The 22,469-nt window shown below is 36.2% G+C and overlaps 2 protein-coding genes across 3 annotated transcripts; both read left to right on the top strand.

Annotated features, from left to right (window-relative positions):
* Positions 1–137: 137 nt before the first annotated feature.
* On the top strand, positions 138–15,515 carry LOC147395168 (putative alpha-mannosidase At5g13980). Its single transcript, XM_086453164.1, has 29 exons — positions 138–563; positions 679–762; positions 962–1,050; positions 1,221–1,395; positions 1,584–1,703; positions 2,685–2,768; positions 2,855–2,926; positions 3,371–3,484; positions 5,241–5,341; positions 5,431–5,524; positions 5,631–5,798; positions 5,896–5,985; positions 6,852–6,917; positions 7,008–7,064; positions 8,133–8,352; positions 8,486–8,625; positions 8,867–8,935; positions 9,036–9,095; positions 10,402–10,473; positions 11,245–11,292; positions 11,420–11,539; positions 11,739–11,804; positions 12,431–12,543; positions 12,670–12,754; positions 14,168–14,278; positions 14,364–14,459; positions 14,720–14,767; positions 14,972–15,040; positions 15,139–15,515. Exons 1-29 carry the CDS (start codon positions 369–371, stop codon positions 15,364–15,366), a joined length of 3,054 nt encoding a protein of 1,017 aa, XP_086309290.1. The 5' UTR covers positions 138–368; the 3' UTR covers positions 15,367–15,515.
* A 1,153-nt stretch (positions 15,516–16,668) lies between these two features.
* LOC147395167 (sialyltransferase-like protein 1) lies at positions 16,669–22,277 on the top strand. 2 transcript variants are annotated; one of them, XM_086453167.1, is made up of 11 exons: positions 16,669–16,867; positions 16,954–17,030; positions 18,044–18,130; positions 18,256–18,333; positions 18,408–18,499; positions 18,627–18,828; positions 19,318–19,408; positions 19,668–19,723; positions 20,055–20,203; positions 21,399–21,480; positions 21,582–22,277. In XM_086453167.1, the coding sequence occupies exons 1-11, from the start codon at positions 16,753–16,755 to the stop codon at positions 21,975–21,977; spliced, it is 1,425 nt and encodes a 474-aa protein (XP_086309293.1). In that variant the 5' UTR covers positions 16,669–16,752; the 3' UTR covers positions 21,978–22,277. The 2 variants fall into 2 exon arrangements, with proteins under 2 accessions (XP_086309293.1, XP_086309292.1); XM_086453166.1 differs by having other exon boundaries at positions 16,678–16,867; positions 19,665–19,723.
* The last annotated feature ends 192 nt before the right edge of the window (positions 22,278–22,469 follow it).

Below are 22,469 nucleotides of genomic sequence, written 5' to 3'. Positions count from 1 at the left end.
CAGGTCAGTGGGACCACGAGTGAGTGAACCTTATCTTTGTATTTATGATACGGAGAGTTGACCTAAGAAAGGAGACTGAATCAGATCTCAAAAGGATTGTGGAATCGAACGGCTGAGATTTCGACCAACACAATCGTTTTCCCGCGAACGCATTTGGGACAGCGTAAATCTTTCCAAGACACAGCATCTCAGCTGTCTCTCAAATTCGACAGCAACAATGAAAACTTGCCATTTAAAAGGCTGAAACATCTTTGAAAGATGCAACCTGCAAAACCCTTACTCATGAAAGAACTTTTCAGTTTCTCTCCATCTATTTTTCCTCTTTGATCTCATCTACTCCAACTGATCCAATTAGACCTGCGACATCAATGGCGACAGTAGTGGTTCTTCTGCTCTACTTCTTGGTTTTTTTCTCTGCAGAGTCCAAATATATCGCCTACAACACTTCGTCCAGTATTGTTCCTGGTAAAATTAATGTTCATTTGGTTCCTCACACGCACGATGACGTCGGATGGTTGAAGACGGTCGATCAGTACTACGTTGGTTCCAACAATTCGATCCAGGTCTCTCTCTCTCTCTCTCTTTCTTTTACACTCAAATTTTAATCTTTATTTATTTATTTGATATAAATCGAGTTCAAGCAGATTTAAACTGTTTATTTGTCATTCTGTTGTGTAGATTGCTTGTGTTCAAAACGTGTTGGATTCTGTGGTTCAGGCATTGTTGGCTGATAAAAATCGAAAATTTATTTATGTGGAGCTGGTAAGATAAATAACTTGGTTGGATCCATAGATCATCTTTTTTGTACCAAAGAGAATTAGCTTAAGATTAAAAATATACTCTTTGGTGTATAATGGCGATCCAAACTGGACCAAAATTTTAAAATTGTATCAGTCTGAGTTCATTTATTGATTTCTTTGATGGATTTTCAATGCAAGTGTGGTCGGCTTGATCAATGCAGGCATTTTTCCAGCGTTGGTGGGATGACCAGAGCCCAAAAGTCCAAAATACAGTGAAGCAGCTTGTCAGCTCTGGTCAACTAGAGTTCATGTAGTATCTCACTTATTTGTTAAAAAATTTCAGTGAATTAAGTTTGTTCCATTTAGCACTCTTCAATCCCTATGAAATCCATTGTAATTATAAGGTTAAGGTATATTCTTGAAGCGGTCGGAAAAAAAAAAACTTTTTTTTATTGGCTCATGGGCCTTGGGTTTTGGCAGAAATGGGGGTATGTGCATGCATGACGAGGCGGCACCTTATTACATTGACATGATCGATCAGACAACTCTGGGGCATCGATTTATTAAGAAGGAATTCGGTCAGACACCAAGAATCGGTTGGCAAATCGATCCATTTGGACATTCAGCAGTGCAAGCTTACTTGTTGGGGGCAGAGGTGTGCCTTCTCTCTCCATCTTATTGTTTTATCCTTTTGGTCTTGTTTTTTTCTTCTTTATAGGAGATTCAGGGAAATTATAATTTTTCTTTGAGGAAATATTATAATTAACATATGATCATGGCAGAAATGGTCCATTGATACGTTTCTATATAAGTTATGTAACACATACTTCTTTTTTGGTGTAGGTTGGATTCGACTCTCTTTTCTTTGGTCGAATTGACTACCAAGACAGAGAAAAGAGGAAAAAGGAAAAGAGTCTTGAGGTTGTATGGCGGGGTTCTAAGACCCTTGGTTCGACTGCACAGGTGAACTTACATAATTGGATTCATGAAAAGGGACATTAATGGAGACTCTGAATATTTGCTATGTTTTTTTTTTTTTTTGAAAAGTATAATATATTGAAAAAGAAGGGGGGGGGGGACAAATTACAAGGAGGCCAAGGAAGCCTCGCAAAGAACAAAAAACAAGAGAAATAAATATCAAAGATTACAAAAAGAGTTTCATCTAAAAACAAAATCATCAAAAGATAACCCTGCAAACTCTATATGTTGTTTTGACCAAAGGTATAAGGAACCCAAGATCTCCAAATAGCCTGCATGAGAACTTCTAACCTTACCGTTGAACACCCTGTTATTTCTCTCGTTCCACAATCCCCAAGCAATCGCCGATGGAAGCATAGCCCACAGGAGTCTTTTTCTGGGGTGAAAATCATTGCTGACCCATTCTGTTAACAAAGAGGAGAACTTACTCGGAAGGACCCAACTAATACGGAAAAGACCAAGGAAGATAGACCAAATATTATGGGCAAAGGGGCAGTGAATTAAGATATGATCAATGGATTCCCCATCCCTCAAGCAAAGGGGACAACAATTGGGGGTGATCCAACCTTAAACATTCAAGTTATCCATCGTAAGAATCCTACCAAGGGAGGCCAACCAAACAAAAAAAGAAATTTTTGAGGGAACTGATTTGGACCAAATGATGAACCCCGAAAAGGATCGCTCAACAAGAGGGATGAGCCACTCATGTAAGGACCTTACAAAGAATCTCGAGTCCTTAGCCCACTTCCATTCCCACCTATCCTGTTCGCTTTCATTGAGATGAACCGAATGCAGGAGATCAAGGAAAGATGTCACCTCAATTAGCTCCCAATCATTAAAATTTATCCTGAACTCCAAATCCCAATTAGGATTGGAATCGATGCGAATCAAACACTGCTATGTTCTTCTATCTTGTGTTGGTTGTTATTAAAATTTTGTACCGAGTCTCTTCTTTAAATTTTGCAGATCTTTGCTGGTGCATTCCCTGAGAATTATGAACCACCCAGTGCTTTCTACTTTGAAGTTAATGATAACGCCATTGTTGTTCAGGTAACTCCTTAAAAAATAATTTCTGGAGGGTTGTTGAACATTAGTTTGTACGTAAATTTATTTCGTGTTCCGGTTCTTGATTGAAGGATAACATCAATTTGTTTGATTACAATGTTCAAGAGAGAGTTAATGACTTTGTAGCTGCTGCAGTATCACAGGTAAGCAGGATTTTATTTTATTTTTTAAAATTGTATCAGTCTACGGGTATGGATTTCTTCCTGGCCCGATTTGTGTCTTCTTACAGTTGGAATGTTTCTTTTTATGGCTAGAAATTTGCCATGCTATAAGTTCTTTTAAGCATACGAAATGCATGTGTTCTGAACTTAAATCATCTTAACTGTGACTACCAATCTACCATAGTCACCAAATTAAGGTTTTGGGGAATAATATTTGTCGGGGTCTGAGGATGAATTTCAAAGAGGAGTCGCTAACTTGAGATGTCATAAGTACTCTGACTTTTTTGACATTCTGACACTCTACGTTCGGTCGGATTGAAATGCTAAAGAAAAAACATGAAGCACCTAGTAGTTTTCCTTTCTCAGCTTTTTTTTGTACGTCAGAGTAACTTCACATTTACTAGCTTATCTTTTTTCCTATTTCAGGCTAACATAACTCGCACAGATCATATTATGTGGACCATGGGAACTGATTTTAAGTATCAATATGCAACCACATGGTTCCGAAACATGGACAAGCTCATCCATTATGTCAAATTGGTAAGTGTTCCTTCAAAATTCATCTAGAGAACACTTGTACTAGGGGCGATACATATGCTTTTTCATCCTCGACTTTAATCATGGTTGTTCTTTTATTAATATTTTAATTTGTTTGGCCTAGTATTATGTAGGTTGGAAAGTAATGCTTTTATCTAATAACTATTTTACATTTCTTCGTCATGCTTATGCATTGAAGTAACAATGAAAGGATACCTTGCTTCAATTAAGAAGGTGCTGATAAAGGGCTTCAGTGGGTAGAAATGTAAAATCTGATAATTATATTAGAATTCTGTAGGTGTAGCATCCAAGTTGGGAAGATTTGATTCAGTGATTCCTCTTCTAATTGAATCACTTGTGCTTGTCTTAGAGACCTAGTTGCACAGGCTTGAAATTTCAATATACCTTCCCTTGACTATGCATTTAAACAAATATAAAAGAAAGATCGATTGAATCAATCTGACCAATATAGATACCATAAGTATTTATTTATATTGTTCAATTGACCATAACATTCACACAGCATAGATATACACATTTTTTTACATGGAAGAAAAAATCACAGGACCTTGTCCAGATGCAAACGTGCTTTAAGAGTTAATAGGAGTACAAGAGATCCATGCACAACCAGATGACACAACTGATTTGATTCCATGACCAGCCTCTGATTTTCTTTGCGCGTCTCTGTCATTTGTGCTTTGAATCCATGAACTGCCTCTGCTACACTTGCAACTCTAATTCGCTTCTCACGGATCGGGCAATTTCAGTCCATTCCTCACAGATCTCAAATACGAGATCTCTACACAATCATGATAACATATTCATGCAACAATGTAGAGTCTTGGAATGTCTCTAAGATGCTCTTGACAAAGTCCTTATACCGTATATCATAGAGTTGCTCAATTAGGGTTTCTCTGTTGAGAAGGTATCTTTCTAGAACCCTAAGAGTGGATGCCTATCGAAGTTTTGAAGAAAAAGCATAATAGATGTTTCTGTATTGCTGGAAAAATCACGTTCAATCGATTGCTTCATCCGACTGATTCTTGATCATCAATACATTGATCGAACTTCTGCTCGATCAATCGTTTTTTCTGTCAGAGAACTTGACAAATTTTTTTCAAAAATCGATTGATCGAAAATTGAAACAATTGATTGAATCTTTGATAGTTGGTCAATCGATTGATTGGATCATCCAATTGATCGTCTATAAGGCCATTTCAATCAATCGAATTTATGCCCTTTTTACAATTCTGAAATAGAGGAACTTTGCAATCTTTTTAATGTGATTAAATATAATTTAATTGATCTCTTGAGCCTCTAAAGGTTGGTAAGTCACCATCCTAAATGAGTGTTGGAAGTCAGTCCGCCAATCAGAAGCATGATCACAATCTCAAATACAGTTACAGACATGACATAATAAACACTTAAAGTACATGTAATGACGCTTTGAATGACACAGAATGGTGCCAACAACATATTTCCTTCCAGAACTCACTTTGTCCTTAGTGGGGAGGAAGGATATTCTTTAGTGAGTAGTAGTTCACCAAGATATCCGTTTTCACCTTTGGCTGTTTGTTTTGGTCAATCTATGGGCTACTGCTTTTTTTTTAAGATTGATAATAGGCTACTACTTTTCATTCTTGGGAAGTAATTTGATTAAATTATGTGGTCTTTCTTGGATTCATACCCTTTTTCTCTTATTTTATCATTCAAGAACTCTTCACTGTTATTGAAATCATCCTGTTTGTAATACTTATAGGATGGGCGTGTCAATGCCCTTTATTCAACCCCATCCATTTACACTGATGCAAAATATGCCGCAAAAGAATCCTGGCCAATCAAGAATGATGACTTCTTCCCGTGAGTAGAATGTCTTGAGAGGTGGAATTACCCACTCATTTATATTTCATTTTCACATCTTCTTACTAATTGAAGCATGAGGCTATCAGATATGCAGATCGTGCAAATGCATACTGGACAGGATACTTTACAAGTAGGCCAGCCATCAAACGATTTGTCAGAGTGATGAGTGGTTACTATTTGGTAAGATTTTTGTGCATCGTTCTTTTTTATATCAGGATCTAAACTGTCACGGTCTTCTTGCAGTTGTAAATCTTTATTGCTAATAAGTTTCTGACGTATGAATCAGGCTGCAAGGCAATTAGAATTTTTTCTAGGTAGGAAAAATTCAGGGCCCAACACAGATGCTTTGGCCGATGCGTTGGCAATTGCTCAACATCATGATGCAGTTACTGGAACAGAAAAGCAACATGTGGCTAATGATTATGCAAAACGGCTGTCAATGGGTTATGTGGAGGTGACATTTATTTCTACCATAGCAATATTCTTCTACTATTGCTTTCACTAGCCCTTTGTTTGTGAGATGGTCACACGTACTTCACTATTTCTCCCAGGCTGAGGAGTTGGTTGCATCTTCACTTGCTTGCTTGGTGGAGTCGACATCAAATTCTGGATGCAAGAAACCAGTAACTAAATTTGAACAGGCAAAATTTTATGCTAGCAAGCTGTTTGTACTTCATAGTTTGAACCAACTTTTTTATATTTGTATAAGGTTACCTTAGAAGAATCCAATCATATATACTTCTAGGATATATATAGAATGAAAATGTGACATGAAAATTCTCAAAGTACACCAATTTCAAAATAACTTGTAGTGATTATATGGATGATTACTTCAGCACTCATTAAAAGCTTTTGCGGCCTTTTTTAGAATGTGGCTGTTGCTAAATATTATTCATCTCCTTTTCATCATTACCTTAATGGAACAATGTTTCCAAGAGTCAATCTTAAAGTTTGTCGTCTGGAGTCTATACATTATTTCATATGTAAATTGTTAGCTTTTCCTTCTTTTTTTTTCTTTATTCAGCAAACTTGAACTTCTGTATGTATTGATTTGTATCTCATACTGTCATACTCACTGCATAAAATTCATAAACTGAGTAGTTTTTTTTCCTTCTTTTATTTATTTATTACAATTTCACATCTATGTGAAATGGAATAAATTAATATGCACTGATCACTATAACAACAAACTACTTTTACTGCTTCCTGGGATAATTGTATTCCTAACTTAGCTTTTCTTGCATTAACCCCTTCATTTTTACCATTTGTTTCTTGATAAAATTATTCTTCTGGCAAAAGTTGAAACAGAAAAGGGGAATAAAAATGAGTTTGAAATTTTATATAAGTTCTGTACTTTGATACATATAGACCCATGAAACTGGTTTCTGGATTATTCTAAATATCGAAGTTTGTTGATTTTATGCAAAAATTAGGGTCAAGCAATGTATTCTCTTTTATTTTGAAGTGAAAGCACAGATGGATCATCACATGTGGCTTTCTTTTGCAGTGTCCTCTTTTGAATATAAGTTATTGTCCTCCATCAGAAGTTGATTTGTCTCCGGAGAAAAGCTTGGTAAGGTTAAAAATTGGTTTCTTTTTCATTGAATAGAAGACTACAAACTTCTATTATGAATTCTATCTTTCTCTGTCTTTTCTTCTGTAGGTTATTGTTGTCTACAATCCTCTTGGGTGGAAGAGGGAGGATGTAGTTCGAATTCCTGTAAGTGGTTCTATTTTTCTCTATGCCACCATCTTTTCTGCAGTTGGGAGTTAATTTTGGAAAGTTACCCCATCATGTTTTAGTGTCTGTTCCTTTTAATGTTTCAAGTGTGCACACTAGGTCCCGCTTGATCTCTTAATGGGATGGCTGTACTGTCAACTGAATTTTTACTCTTCATTTGATCTACATTGAATTCGGCCTTATTTTAGAATTTAGATACATTTCTGTGGGTTAGAAATTGACACAAAGCAAAAGAACTGTTTGTGTGCTATGTTTGACCACACACCAGAATACAAACTAGGAACTACTTGCATACAACTTTGAATCCAAGAATATGAAACACGTAAAGACCTTAAGTGAATGAACTAAAATATACTTGAGAGTTGCATGAAAATTCAATTGAAAAGTATAGACTGAAAAACTTGACGTGAAATTGGAAGCGTATCTTCGAAAAAATAATCTTGAATACTAGCTATGTATTATGGAATAGTTTGTTTTTTCATTATGCTTGGTTCTGATTCTTGTTTGTTATTTCTTGTAAATCTGTGGTACTGGTATGCAATAGTATTGGCCTCTTTAAACAGATGACAACAAAGGAAACTGTTAAAGTAACACAAAAGAAACCTAAAGAAGGGGAGATGAAAGGCCCAGTGGACCCTTTCTCATAAGTAAATATTTGTTGAATTAATATTAAATGATGTATAAAATAGCTTGATGAGATGGGTCTGTTTAAACAAAGACTTGCAGATGCAATGGTAAGCCTTTTAGTCTTTGTTTTAGGTCTTGTACAGGAACATGGTCTATAACTGTTAGTTTATAGTTGTTTCTTACTATTTAATATTTATGATGCATTTAGAATGGTTTAGTAAACTCAATATTTAAGCTGCATTTAAAGCGGTTTTGGGACGTAATCGGTGCCATGAGAGATCATCTTTTTGAAAGGTGTGGTGGGTGATATGGGAACACTTAGATATTCATGATTACTTCTTTTCTGGTGAAAAAATCGCATTGAAATATTTTGGGTATTAGTTTTGCATGTTTCTCCTTACATTGTCGAACTTGCTACAGGTTCTCAGTGAATCAGTAGCTGTTCAGGACTCCAGTGGAAGAGAAATTGAATCACAACTCTTACCTCTTTCAAATGTCTCTGAGGGCATGAGAAACTACTATGTAAAGGCATACTTGGGTAAATCCCCAAGTGATACGCCTAAATATTGGCTCGCATTTTCGGCTTCTGTACCACCTCTTGGTTTCAGTACTTACATTGTCTCAAGTACAAAACGGGCAGGTTAACCCATCTAGTTCGTACCTAATGCAAATATTCCTGAAATCTGGTCAAAATAGAAAAAAAAAAAAAAAAAATATTTCTCCAAGTTACTGGTATAAAACTGTGTTCTATTATTTATCTTTTGCAATTTCAGGTACTAGTTCGACCATATCAACAGTACACACATTACAAGGAGGTGAAAATGGCACTATAGAAGTTGGGAAAGGAAATCTAAGGCTCACTTATTCTGTAGATGGAGACAAACTTACTAATTATATTAACAGTAGAAGCTCGGTAACGTGTTTTCTTTTGTTTTGTTTGCGTAGGATACTATTTTATTTGATTAATGTGTTTCTTCTTACTCTGCTTAAAAAAATCCATCCCAGTTACATTTCTCCAAGCATAAAAAGAATAAAACTAGTTTCTATTATTGTTACTGCTGTCGGTTTTTTATGCATCTTTGCTTTCTTTTTCTTTGTTGTTTCCTCTTCAGCATTTTCTTTATATCTGATGTCATTCATGTTTATTATTGAAGGTCAAAGCGATTTGGGAACAATCTTACATTTTTTATCCTGGAAATGACGGAAGTGATACAGATCCTCAGGTGGGTGTTTTTTTGGACCTCTCTTGGTTTGGTTTTGAATTGCTTGAATCAGAATCTCCTATTTAAATGACATTACCATGTATCATTATTTTCCTTGAAGGCCTCAGGAGCATACATCTTCCGTCCAAATGGTAGATTTCCCATAAAATCTGAAGGACAGGTACATAATATATTTTAAAATAATTAATATAATCATGCACTATGTGATCGTTGTTGTTGATGATCTATGAAGAACTGTTATAAAGGGTGAGTATGATTGTTGAGAAAAACATTTTCTCGGGAAATTCTGTTTTTGGAAAATATGATTTTAGAAGTTCGATTGCACAAGAAAATGGGAGAAGAGAGTTTAGTTTTAGTCTTGGGTTCGGGGTTAATCTTGAGAAAAGAATCTGTGGATGGTGGCAGTGGGAAGGACCACCTAGCAATGGGACCTTTATAGTTGAACAGGTGGCAAGACAGCCATTATCGAGGACGTCGAAGCAGATAGGAGGAAGGCGACTTCATTGATAAGCTACATTGAGATAACTGCGCCAACCTTGGACTAGCAATCAGAGGCAAATGCCTGGCATGTATGAAAACAGAATGGGCAGCTGATTTGCTGGAAGATCAGGCTACAAATTCTGACCATGCCAGCCATTGCAAAAGGAGAGAGTAGGGGACAGGGTCCCTTGAGACCTGATTGGTTCCTTGGATTATAAATACCGCAGTACTCAAATGGAACAGGAGTGGAGACATTTCAGAATAACTGAAGGCCCTGCTTCTGGCCTTGACCCATTCCTTTCTGGCGGACTGTTATTCCTTAGTTTCGAACTTCCTTCCTCTTCTTGTTGGTGCGGCCATTCCCTTGGTTTAGGCAGAATCCAGAGTCACTGTTGTCACTAATCCCTCCATGTGGACAAGACCTGAACTGCTTCAGTTAGCAAGTCTGCGGCCTCTCACATGACCCCCTTGCAATAAAATTAGGATTTTCTTGGCTTAACGAAAAAACTCATTTTCTCAGGGGAGGTTGGTGAAGGCGGAAACTTGTTTCCTATGGGAAAATGGGTTTTTCCTGTGAAGATGTGGAATCAAGCACGTGGCGAATTGTATTTTCCCACCAATTTTTTGTGTAATCATACATACCCTATAAGTTTAGGGAAGTGACTTGGGTGCCCCTACTTTTGATAAATGGGGCACATCTACTGGAATTTTTTCCCCCTTCATTGTTAAGAACGATGACCATTATTGATTCTCATAAAGGAAAATTAGTCTTTCCTTTGAAGAGACACACTATTTAGAGGACTCTTCAATCTGTCCCCAAAGTTTACTGCTATATGATTTAGCATCTCAAGTGAAAAAACATTTTAGTGCAAATTAGTCTTTTCCTTTGAATTGACATACTATTTAAAGGACGCTTCAATCTGTTCCCAAAGTTTACTGCTATACGATGTAGCGTCTCAAGTGAAAGAGTCATTTTATTGTTTCAGGTTCCTTTGACTGTTGTTCAGGGACCAGTATTGGATGAAGTACACCAACAGATCAATCCATGGATACATCAGGTGCTTTTCCTGGACACAAGAACTTTGCGGTCCTTTTGTGTGTGTGTGTGTGAATTATCATGCTGATAAAGTTAATAGAAGACAAGAAGATATGTTGATGATTATCAATGATAGAAAATCAAACCTTTAACCAAACTTAAGCCCAAAAATTCATTAAATAAGAATTACGTTGCACAATTAAATTCAATTATTTATTCTCAGAGTGATACAGACACTGGATCTGGCCAGCACCATTAAATGTTGTACAGAATATGCAGAAATTTAAGAATTTTTCTTTAAAACAAGAACCAATTGACCGAGAAATAATGCCCAGAATTTTCTTTTGGTCTGAAATTTAACAATCAACCATATCTTTCAGTTAAAGAAAAAAAATTGTTTGAAATTCGAGTACCTGATTGACCATGAATGCTTAACTACTGTCATACATATAAAGAATATTTTAAAAATGCAAAGGTTTTATATAAATTAGATCCAATGGAGTGTTATAAGTAGAATCCTTGGTTTAAGTTGTCAACTCAGTCTTTTTCTTTTCCTTCATAGTTGTAGATTCCCTTTAACGTTATAATGACTTTTGTGATAGCTCAGAGAGTTAGAGGTATCAAGATTCTCATCTATGAGATATAATTGGTATAGCTGCAAGCATTTAACATAGATTTTTGCCTTATAGTTTGATATTCTCATAGACAATACCAATCTACGGTAGATGTTTGGATTTTATATTACCTATGTGCATTGTGGTTTTCATTAAAGTTGTACTGCAAGTAATTGTAGATCACCAGAGTCTACAAGGGAAAGGAGCATGCGGAAGTAGAATTTACTGTAAGCTTACCTTCTTGTGCATTGATCTGTGTATTAACAAATATTTTCATTGCTACTATTATAGTTGTCATAGTTTCTAGTAATATTGTGCTGGATCTCTACTCATCGATAATATCCTCAATTATAGGTTGGTCCAATACCTGTCGATGATAGAATTGGGAAAGAGATCGCAACAACAATTACGACTACCATGAAGACCAATAAAACATTCTATACAGATTCTAATGGACGAGACTTCATTAAAAGAGTATGCTACATTATCATGTACTTGTATCCAATAAATTCAACTGTAGTTTTACTTACCCTGAAAAGCACAATTACATTATTAGTATTTAATATGATGGGGGTGATGAGAATCTTGAACAGTTGTTTGTTGCAATGGGTTCATGCTGCTAATGCCATATATATATACATATAACGATTTGAACATTTTATTTGATTTGCAGATTCGAGATTACAGAACAGACTGGGACCTGCAAGTAAAACAACCGGTTGCTGGAAACTATTACCCTGTATGTTTCTGTTATGAGGGAAATGATTGCACACTGTATTTTTCATTGTATATTACTTGCTAAAATTAGGGGTTTGAGAGTTTACAGTGGAACTCGTCTCTAGTGGATATCATTCCTTATCTTCTTTATATTGGTGATTATTTAAGTTGTCTTTTTCCTCTAACTTTAGTATATATATATATATATATATATATATGGAAATGAACTCTCCTCATGGTAAAGACACAACATGTCAACCAATAGAGCCATAGGTTCAAGCCCAAAGAAGGAAGGATCGAATTGGACAGAAGACTTTTTACAAAATTACCAAGTTCACAACCCACTAAGCAGCTTCACGAATTTATATCCATATTGCTTTCAACTTTTTAGCTGTGTTATCTTGTTTTTAAAGGGATGATTGTTTCGAAAGCAACTTTTCTAATTCAGCCGTCTGCCACATACAGCCTTAAATGTATTTGCTTCAAATATTGTAGGTTTCTGTTTAAGATGACCTCTTGTCACTCTCAACACATTCACCATTCTGTAGGGTTCTTATTATCTTGTACGGTCATCGGGAAACTTTTAAAATCCTGTGTGTAGTTTTGTTAGTCTCTTTCAGCTCCGTATAATGCAGTTTCTACTTTCAGATTAACCTTGGAATATACATGGAAGACAACAGGACTGAGTTCTCAGTTATGGTCGACCGAGCTGTGGGTGGATCCAGCATTGTGGATGGACAAATAGAGCTGATGCTCCATAGGTTTTATTCTTCCCTTTCCAGTGCTTAATTTTCTTCATGAATTATATTTTTTTTCATGCATGTATCTAATTTATAATTGACACTGCCTATACTCTCCAAGATTTCTAACTCTCTTTAATCGTATAGGAGGTTGCTTCATGATGATTCTAAAGGTGTTGCAGAATCACTAAATGAAACTGTCTGTGTCGCTGACAAATGTACAGGGCTTACAGTAAGCACAACTTACCCAGCTATTGTTCACAAGTTCATGTAATTACAGATATTTACCAATGGCATCTGTTTATCTGATGTTAAATACGGAATTACTGTATGACAGCAATGGTTAAATACGGAATTAGTCGCATTGAAAAAAATATCTTGTTCTTTATTAATCACTCTTTCTGTATAACAACAATGGTTATATTGTCTTATGAAGTAGCTTGCCCATAGTTTCAGCACCAAATTATCTTCTTGGTTCTTTTTGCAATTGCCGCTTATTCCAGTCTTGCACATCTCCCTATCGAAATCCAGTGGATTCCAACTATGGAGTGTAGACCAGCCTATCACTTAATACGAATTTATTGGTTGAAAAGCTTATTAGTGCTGGATTACAAAATGTCTCTGTTTAAATCAATAAAGTTTAGGTTTTCCAATTTCAAGGTTATCGTAAACTAGTTGGCATATGTTTGAGAAAATCTGCCACAAGAAAGGAAACATGAGAATGAGCTGGTCTAGGGAAAGCTTATATGTATCTGTATTTCTATATAAAATCAAAGATCTGGAAACCTAATCTTACTAGTCAGGACAATATTAGTTACAAATATATGGTTCAATAGTACCTTAAACATGCATTTCTTTTGCAGCTAACAGTGAAGGTTTTAAGTCAAAATCGATTAAGAAATAATATACTTCTTAACTGATTTGGGATCTGTATATTCCTCTCAAAATCAAGTCTCCTTGGTTGCGCAACTCCCAGGTTGTAACAGAATTTATATTTGGACTGAAAGATCTCACCTCATGCCTAATGTACTAATCCCGTGCACGTATTGGAAAGGGGTTCCAGTCGGTTCCCATTGAGAAAATGTTTTCAAATGGCATACGTGAACACTTCCACAGCCTAAAGCATGAGGCGTAAACCTTATGAACATTCCTTTTTAAATGAAGATTAAGAAGTACAAGGAAATGTAAGTTTAGGAAAAATGTTGATCCATCTCAAATTGAGAATGATATATTTAATGTAATCTAGAATAGTTAATTTATTATCCAACTATGGGTAGGGACCAAAATAAAAACGAACTTTCTAATCTATTGCAACTTGCCATCGCCAACATATGTATGTAACATTCATTCTTCTGAGTCTCTGACCTGAGGCATAAGAAAAGGAGTAAAAGATGAAAGGCATCAACCTTTTTCAAAACTGCCTTGGGTGAGTCGTGTGCCTTATGAGCTTTTAAGCTTTATTTATTTAGTTTTTTTATAGTAAAGCACAAAGCTTTGCAAGGAAACCCTGCCTTGAGGCTGACCATGTGGTGTAAGCCTCCAATGCCTTTTAAAGCATTGAGTGAGAACTACTTTTGCCTATTGTATCTCAACATGTGAATCTTTACAGCAGCTACCTCTTATCGGCATAAATACTTCTTTACAGATCCAAGGAAACTTCTATATCAGAATTGATCCTATAGGAGAGGGTGCCAAGTGGCGTCGTTCATTTGGCCAAGAGATATATTCTCCATTTCTCTTAGCCTTCACAGAACAGGTGAAAGAAAAACCTTCATGTTGACTTGTTTTTAGTGTTCTGGTTCTGTGATTCTATTCTTATGCCATTGGTTCCCATTTTGCAGGACGGGGGTAACTGGATGAGTTCTCACATACCTACTTTTTCAGGGATGGAGCCCTCCTACAGTTTACCTGATAATGTTCAATTGATAACACTCCAGGTAAGGGGATTGCCCATGTGCAAGGAAACAGGTTTCTTTCTTGCTTTGATTCATTCAAAATTGTAGGAAGAAATTGGCAAAAAGTCTTTGAAGAGACTTGAACCACCATCAACGTCTGCTTTGTTAGCTTGAAGCAGTTCTGTTGATGGCTGGTTTGAAAATGTGAAAACATTTCTCAAATCTTCTATTCCAGCAGTAAATGGAGTTTTACAAATTTTGTTGTTGTTTCCCTTTATAATTAACTCTCTTGAATTCTGCAGGAACTTGAGGATGGAAAAGTTCTCCTTCGGTTGGCACACGTATATGAGGTCTTATTTTCTCTCCGTAGCTTGGTTAACCATTAGAAACTGTGGTATCCCCTTTGAATGGATGCCAATTTGATACGTTCCTTTATTTTATTTAAATGTCCCCTCTGATTAATCTTGTTTTATAGTAGTTTGATAATGCTGTGGTCGGTACTCGGTGATTTGTTTTTTAATTTGTTCTTTGTTGTGAAAACTGAAATATATAAGGCGGGGGAGGACAAGGACCTTTCAGTAATGACAAGTGTGGAACTGAAAAAGCTGTTCCCTGGCAAGAAGGTAAAAGGAAGGAGAGTCTGCTTGGCGTTATATAAGTACATTTATCGACTTAGCATTTGATCATACTTAACAGTCTCTTGTTATTTTATTCTCTTTAGATAAAAAAAATAACAGAGATGAGCCTGTCTGCCAATCAAGAAAGAGCAGAAATGGAGAAGAAGAGATTGATTTGGAAAGTAGAAGGTGCACCTGAAGAAGAACCCAAGGTGACAAGGGGAGGCCCTGTTGATCCTGTAAAGCTGCTGGTGGAGCTGTCTCCCATGGAAATTCGCACTTTCATTATTGATTTTGAATACATTTTCCTTAAAACTGGTTCATCCTTCTAAGTAAAATAAAAAATGCTTTGAGACTTCCTTTACAGTACTCAGAAGGCATTGTTTTACTTATGACTTTAAAGAAAAATATATCTGGAACCTTATTATCCCTGATGGGACGTAGTTTCTGAAAGAGATTTTATGGAGAACTGCTTTGTGAAGCTCAGTTTCTCTGATTCTTTCCTTCCTGTTTTTGCCTGTCAAGTTCAATTCATATTTGAATGCAGGGGGTGCATGCACTACCTCCAATTCATTCATTTGGAAGCTTGATTTTGAAATTGGCCGAGTCATCTTGGTATCGTTGTGTACCAGAGACAACCTTTTCTCTCTTTTTCTGGTTCATGGATCTGAAAAAAAAAAAAAAAAGCCTGGTCTTGTCCAAATTATCTCGGTATTGTTCATGAACGAGACGGGAAGCCAAATTTGAACACCATGTTTTAACCGGATCTAAGATATCTGGTACAAGCCTGACCCGTTTATCTTGAGGGCAAGGAAGACTGCTTGCTCTTTCCCTATCCTACAAATAATGGGCCTAACCTGGCCTGGTTTGAAATAATCTTGTGTTTTACCATTGTGTCCAGGTGTGATACATTGGGTGTTAGGCCTTGGCCTTATGATGTGTTCTTCTGACAATCATACCAAACTGTGATCTTTGCCCTCTGCCTGTAATTAATTGAATTTTTTTCCTAAATTTGTAGTAATAAATTTTTTTTTTTTTTTTGAGTGGGCTTACTATACCCATAGCTCACTTGGGTTGACATATTGCAAAACAACTAGAGGTCGTGGGTTCAAGCCCAACTTACCCATCCAAAAATAAATAATTAAATAAATTTGTGCCTTCAAGGTATGGTTTAAAAACTCATTTTGATGTCTGTCAAAGTTGTCTTGGATGAGTTTTCCCATGTGTTTGAGACATCTTGTTCAACAATGAGAAAAATGAATCTGGATTTTAAATCTCATCCGATATATTGACTTGTCTATCTGTCTCATTGGTGGATGATACTGAGACGTATTGGATGAATCATCTTGGTCTCGGACGAGATTTAAAACCATGCTTCACAATAGAAGAATGGCTCAAACGTTGGACGCACCAAATGCACGTTCTTGATTGATGAAACCAATGATGATACATCTTCTTTGATTAATAGTGTTACAAAGGATGCACAAATTGATGGCTATAATTATCTGATTTATTGGAAGGATTCATCATAGCAATTAGCAAGGAGTATGATTTCTCATTCCACTTTGCTACACTCTAACAAAATCTGTTTAACATGTGAATGGCACGTGCTTCCTAACTTCCCCACTTCACAAACCTACACTTTGCTAGCTTACCTGACGTACAAGCGGGAGAGCTGAGTCGGAGACGCAACTCGCTCAGTACTTGTGCTCGAAGAAATGCTGAAACGTCTCAAGGCCTCCGCCAACAGACGACCTAGCGTTCTCCTTCTCATCTGCGCTGCTGTAGTTTTCTCTCTCTATGTTCTTGCCATTCAGAACTCCTATTTTACTGGTAAACACTCATTTTTCTCTTCTCTTACTGGTTTCCGCCATTTTGATCTCCCGAGCTTCTTTTTTTTTTTTAATTCTTTATATCAGGAAACCAGAAATACGATCTAAACAGAGAAGAGATTCGGATTCTCTCTGATTTTCAATCCAGTATTCAACAATGTGTGGTAAGAATTCAGATTCAGTGATTCATTTTTGCGTGTTTAACAAGCTTCTTAGATCTATTCTCTCTTTGTTTCTCTGTTTTAGCTCATTTAATTGAATATATTTGAAAAGATCGTGAAATTGTATTAGATCTTAAATTCTTACTATAGAACACTAATTGAAGAAGCTTTAAATGATCTAATTCCTTTAGCGAGTAATCTGAAGATCCTGAATTAAAAAAAGTTATAGGAGAAGCTTCCGATCCTTACTTCAATCTTTTTTGCTTTCAGCTGATACTCAATCTGTGTTTAAGGTCTTCATGTTAGTGTTTTATTTTGATTTGCAACTGGAGATTATCTTAAATTATAATCAGCAGAAGCTTTTTCAAGATCTACTGTGTTTGATAGAGCAAATTATTTATTCTTTGATGATTCAAGTGGTTTAAATTGGGAAATACATCACATTGTACTCAGCAGAAATGGAGAATTTCTGCAAGGAAATTAATAAAAATGATCAAGGCCAGTCATTTTTAAGCCAGAAATGTCTACACCATTTAAGCCTTTATAATTTAGCAAGCGAAATGTGGCTCATGGGGATGTGAGATTTTTATTTAATTTTTTGTTGTTGTTGTTCTGTTTGAGCCGTTTGTTATATATTAGAAAATTCTTTTAGAGTGAAAGCTATGTGATGCTCACATCATGCATAAGACTTCATCTTGCTCGCGAATTTATGATAAATAATATAGAAATAACTTGACTGAGAAGTAGAAATCAGAGGGACAATCTTATATATAAAAAATAGTACTAACATGACAGAGAAGAAGTAGAAATCCTGTCTGGTAAAGAATCACAAAAATAAGTTACTTATTTTTACACGCATTATGACATATGATCATATCATGTCTAAGGGTTTGAAGTGTCCGCTAATACCTATGGCTTTCACTTTATCTATAAAATTGTACACTTTATAAGTACCTTCCGTTTATACTTGAGTTTTGCTTTTGAAATATGAGCTAAAACCTTGAAATTGCATATAGGCAAAAAGAGGACTTGGACTTACTGCACACATTGTGGACCACTGTAAACTGATCCTCAAATTTCCTGAAGGCACAAACAGCACCTGGGTTAGTACTTCTCTGAACCTCTGTTTTAATGCTTTCCATTTCATTCTTCTTCCTTATCTTAGAACATTTGTTTTTCAACTAATTTAAAGATGCATTCGTCTGAAATTTCCTCTCTTTTTAAACAGTACAATGCGCAGTTCAAAATTTTTGAACCCCTAGAGTACAATTATGATGTTTGTGAAGCAATTTTATTGTGGGAACAGGTTAAGTCTTATCCTCTCTTGTTTGATGATTACTTTTTAAATGTTCATAGTTACTAAGATCATCTGCAATGCAGTATCGTAACATGACCACGGTTTTGACAAGAGAATATCTAGATTCTCGACCAGATGGATGGCTAGATTACGCAGCAAAAAGGATTGCACAGTTGTAAGATGCCGAACCCTTCCAGTTAGATTGATTGATTTTGTAGTTGGTACTTGGTACTCAGATTGAGTTAAGAAATATAATTCAGCTGTATCAGGTAAGCATTTTTCTCGTGTTTCTTTGGTTGTAGGGGAGCAGATAAATGCTACAATCGTTCCCTATGTGAGGAGCACCTTAACTTGATTTTACCCTCAAAACCACCTTTTCACCCCCGCCAGTTTCAGACATGTGCAGTTGTTGGAAACTCGGGGGACCTTTTAAAGACAGAATTTGGAGAAGAGATTGATAGCCATGATGCGGTCATACGAGACAATGAAGCTCCTGTTAATGAGGTAAACATAACAACTTAGTGCTGGTTTCTCAACTCTCTAAGCCATTCTCTAATCTTCCTATAGATTGGATGTCTGTGGCGTTGGTTTATACTCAGCTTGGGTGAACAAAACATATTCAACAAGTTTTGCATGTGATTCATTCGGTGATCAATGCATCCAGTAATATCAGCCCTTTCAAGCAAAATTTGCTTTTATGGCATCTTTACCCATTTAATTATAATATACTTTAATTCAATTTTATATTTATCAAAAAAAAAAAATATACTTTAATTCAATTGGCTATTTTCATTAATAATCTGGAACATTCAATTAACCGGACAACAATAAGCTTCTGTTCTCTATTATATGTTTGATGACCTTGATCATCCGTGTGATTCACACATAGTTGTATTTTCTGCTTTCTTTCTTTCTTTTTTTTTCCTCCCCGTAAGTGAGAGTGTCGTAACTAGAAAACCACTTATTGAAATTATATTTGTGTTAACAATACAGAAATATGCCAAGTTTGTTGGTCTGAAGAGGGACTTCCGCCTTGTAGTGAGGGGTGCTGCTCGTAACATGGTTGCTATTCTCAATGGATCTGGTGAGCTTGAATTTTGTAACAATCACATATTTGGTAAATGCTTTGCCTAAAGTGGCTTCTATTCCACCTATGTACTACCAATCCTGATATCACCAGCCATCTTGTTTTTGGTATCACCTTTCTTCTAAATTTGGTATTTTTTCCTTCTGGTATGAGGAGCCTTAATTTTATCTGCTTTAGCATTACACAAGTACTTTGAATTTGTATATGTGTTTCAGGTTCAAACTTACATTCCTAATTTTTTTTTTTTCTGCAGCAGATGAGGTGCTCATAATCAAAAGTGTGACCCACAGAGACTTTAATGCAATGATAAAGGTGAAGATGCTGCACTGTTATACCTGCCTAATCAACATTTCCTGATAAATTCTATTATGGTGTAGAAAAGTCCTCTGTTTTAGCTTTCATGTATTTCTATCTTTCTTCTTGTTTTTTGTTTTTAATTCTGAGTTAGCTATAGCTAAAAGATTATATTATATACACATTAAGCATATGTAGGCATTTCGAGATTCTCAAAGGCACTGTGTCAGACATACATGTGTCCACATCCTTATTACATGATGATGAACTAATCCCAAGTATCTTTTCCCAAGATACATTTGCTTATTTCCTTGTTATTCTTGTAACAATTTGTTAATGTACAATGCAGAGTATCCCAAATCCTGTTTATCTTTTCCAAGGTATAGTTCTACGGAGAGGTGCCAAAGGAACTGGAATGAAATCGATAGAACTAGCACTCTCCATGTGTGACATTGTTGACATATATGGTTTCACGGTGGACCCTGGCTATACAGAATGGTTAGTATGACCCTGCTGGTGTTTCACTGATGGCTGCAGTTTAACTTGGTGTCTTGGTAAATATAAACTATTATGCTTCATGTTTGTTGTGTTCTAGTTGTTGATAAATTATTTATTTATTTATTGGATTAACATGATTTTTAGTTTGTAGTGTGATCATGGTTTTAAATCTCGGGTTGACGTCTCGTCTCATTCATCGACGAGACCAAGTTGTTTCAGATGAGTCACAGCTCGTATCAGACGAGATAAACCATTTAACTCATTGTATAATTATTTATTCATATATATATATATAATTATAACTTTTTTATAACATAAGGTAGATTAGAAGATGTTTAATCATAAAATCATATTTTATTTAGATAAAAAAATATTTAAATTTTGAAAAATTAATTATTTTAATTAAAATATACAAAATCCCAGTTGACTCGGACGAGTTTTAATTATTTTCAAAATATTGTCTTAGTTATCTCGTTCGTCTCACGAGATTTTGTACATGTTAGACGCCTTGTCTATCCGTCCTGTTCAAGGACAATACCGAGATGACTCGGACGAGAAATAAAACCATGAGTGTGATGCAAAAACTTGAAAATGTTGATGATGTTGTTCGACGAACATAATTCACACGTCATGTCAAATTTGTTTCTAAAATCATAAGAAGCATGGAGTCATCTTGTACTCCCCGAGTCCAAAGTATGTCACTGTTCTCAGGATTTTTTGCGTCCCTCTACTTAGTCGATGAGATGAGCTTCCCAATAACTCACCCATGCCATATCTTGCTCGGACCAGAGTCGTAGTGGTTTCTAACTCCACATGGCTAGGGTTCTATTCCAATATCTAAATCCTGACTAAAAGAGGAAGTTGAATTAGAGTGCAATGATCGGCTAATGAGAAGGCGACCACTCTTCTAGCTAAAGAAGTTACTGGACGCAAAATGTGCATATACATGCATGCCTACGAAGTGGATTGTTATTTATATCGAATCCCAATTTATTTGCTCAGAAGACTCCTTAGTTACTGCTCTTCACTTAAATATGTGTCTCTGTTGCATGTTCTGTCACACCAAAATGCATATGATTGTTCTTTATGCTGATCTGAACTTTCTTCTGTAGCCTTCTTGGTTGATAACTATTTTCTGATTTTTTACCAGTTCAAGGCTCAGACATTGACTTGTGTGCTTTTGTTTTTCTTTTAGGACCCGTTACTTTTCGACACCAAGAAAAGGGCACAATCCGCTGCAAGGAAGGGCATATTATCAACTACTTGAGTGTCTTGGTGTAAGAATCGTTCACAAATTTTTGTTCCTCACATTCATGCATGTACACACCAAATTATGCAGGCAATTAATGACTTGATGGATGGGGTTATACATATTCAGGTTATTAGGATCCATTCTCCAATGAGAGCCGAGAGGAAGCAAGACTGGTCAGATGTGCCAAGTAGAGAAGTGATAATCAGGGCTCACGCTGCTGCCCTGCGCTTGAAGAGAAACCAAGCTAGTGAGGCTGGTGGATTGGGGCCATTTGGCAGTTGTAAAGTGTGGGGTAATGTGGGTGGCCTGCACCGTAGTGGGCCCATATCGGGATCACCAGACATGAGCGACACTCGTAAGAATTCAAATTACGGTAAGTGGGAAGCCATGCCATTTGAGAGCCTAAGAAAGGAAGCACAAGAGCACTATGTTGAAATGGGAGGTGTTTCCTTGTACAAAATGGATGGTAATAAATTGGATGATCTAGTTTGTGTGAGGCACCCTTTGAAGTCTGAGGTTTAGGGATGACAGGTTTTGGGTTTCTTGTTTTGTATTCTCATCTGTAAACTGGTCTAGGCACAGCCCAACTAGGCCTTCTCACATCAGTTTCTGGGATCTGAGCGAGCAATTTGTTGTACTCTGGCATTTGAGAGCTTTGACAAAGAGGTTTTGGGCTACTCCATATGGTGTGAAGCAGAAAACCAAGTCATGATGCAATCAGGGTATTAGATTGCTCAACAGTTTTCAATGTTCTTGACATGTTGTACTGGTGTATAGATAATTGACAATACATTAAAGAAAAATATTATCCTTGGTGTTTCATATCAGTAATGTGAAGCCCCCATCAATACAAGAGGTCTTACGTAGTCCCTTGGCCAATGATCAGCATCATAGACTAAAAAATGTTCCAAATCTCTCATATCTATCAAGTAAATAATTTTTAACTGGACTTCCCTAGCCTCAACCATCTCATATCTATCAGGTAAAAACACACAAGCTAGTACTGATCTTGAC

The sequence above is a fragment of the Akebia trifoliata genome, chromosome 9 (genome assembly GCF_017979445.1).
Source record: "Akebia trifoliata isolate Shusen 1 chromosome 9, ASM1797944v1, whole genome shotgun sequence".
Lineage (NCBI taxonomy): Eukaryota > Viridiplantae > Streptophyta > Magnoliopsida > Ranunculales > Lardizabalaceae > Akebia > Akebia trifoliata.
This window is presented reverse-complemented; position numbering and strand designations above follow the sequence as displayed.

Coding starts and splice junctions, on each gene's coding strand:
- LOC147395168 (XM_086453164.1), top strand. CDS start 369: ATGGCGACAGTAGTGGTTCTTCTGCTCTACTTCTTGGTTTTTTTCTCT. Junction 1,704..2,684: donor CCCTTGGTTCGACTGCACAG/GTGAACTTACAT, acceptor TAAATTTTGCAG/ATCTTTGCTGGTGCATTCCC. Junction 11,805..12,430: donor TTGCTGGAAACTATTACCCT/GTATGTTTCTGT, acceptor TTCTACTTTCAG/ATTAACCTTGGAATATACAT.
- LOC147395167 (XM_086453166.1), top strand. CDS start 16,753: ATGCTGAAACGTCTCAAGGCCTCCGCCAACAGACGACCTAGCGTTCTC. Junction 18,131..18,255: donor AAGGCACAAACAGCACCTGG/GTTAGTACTTCT, acceptor CTTTTTAAACAG/TACAATGCGCAGTTCAAAAT. Junction 19,724..20,054: donor ACTTTAATGCAATGATAAAG/GTGAAGATGCTG, acceptor TGTACAATGCAG/AGTATCCCAAATCCTGTTTA.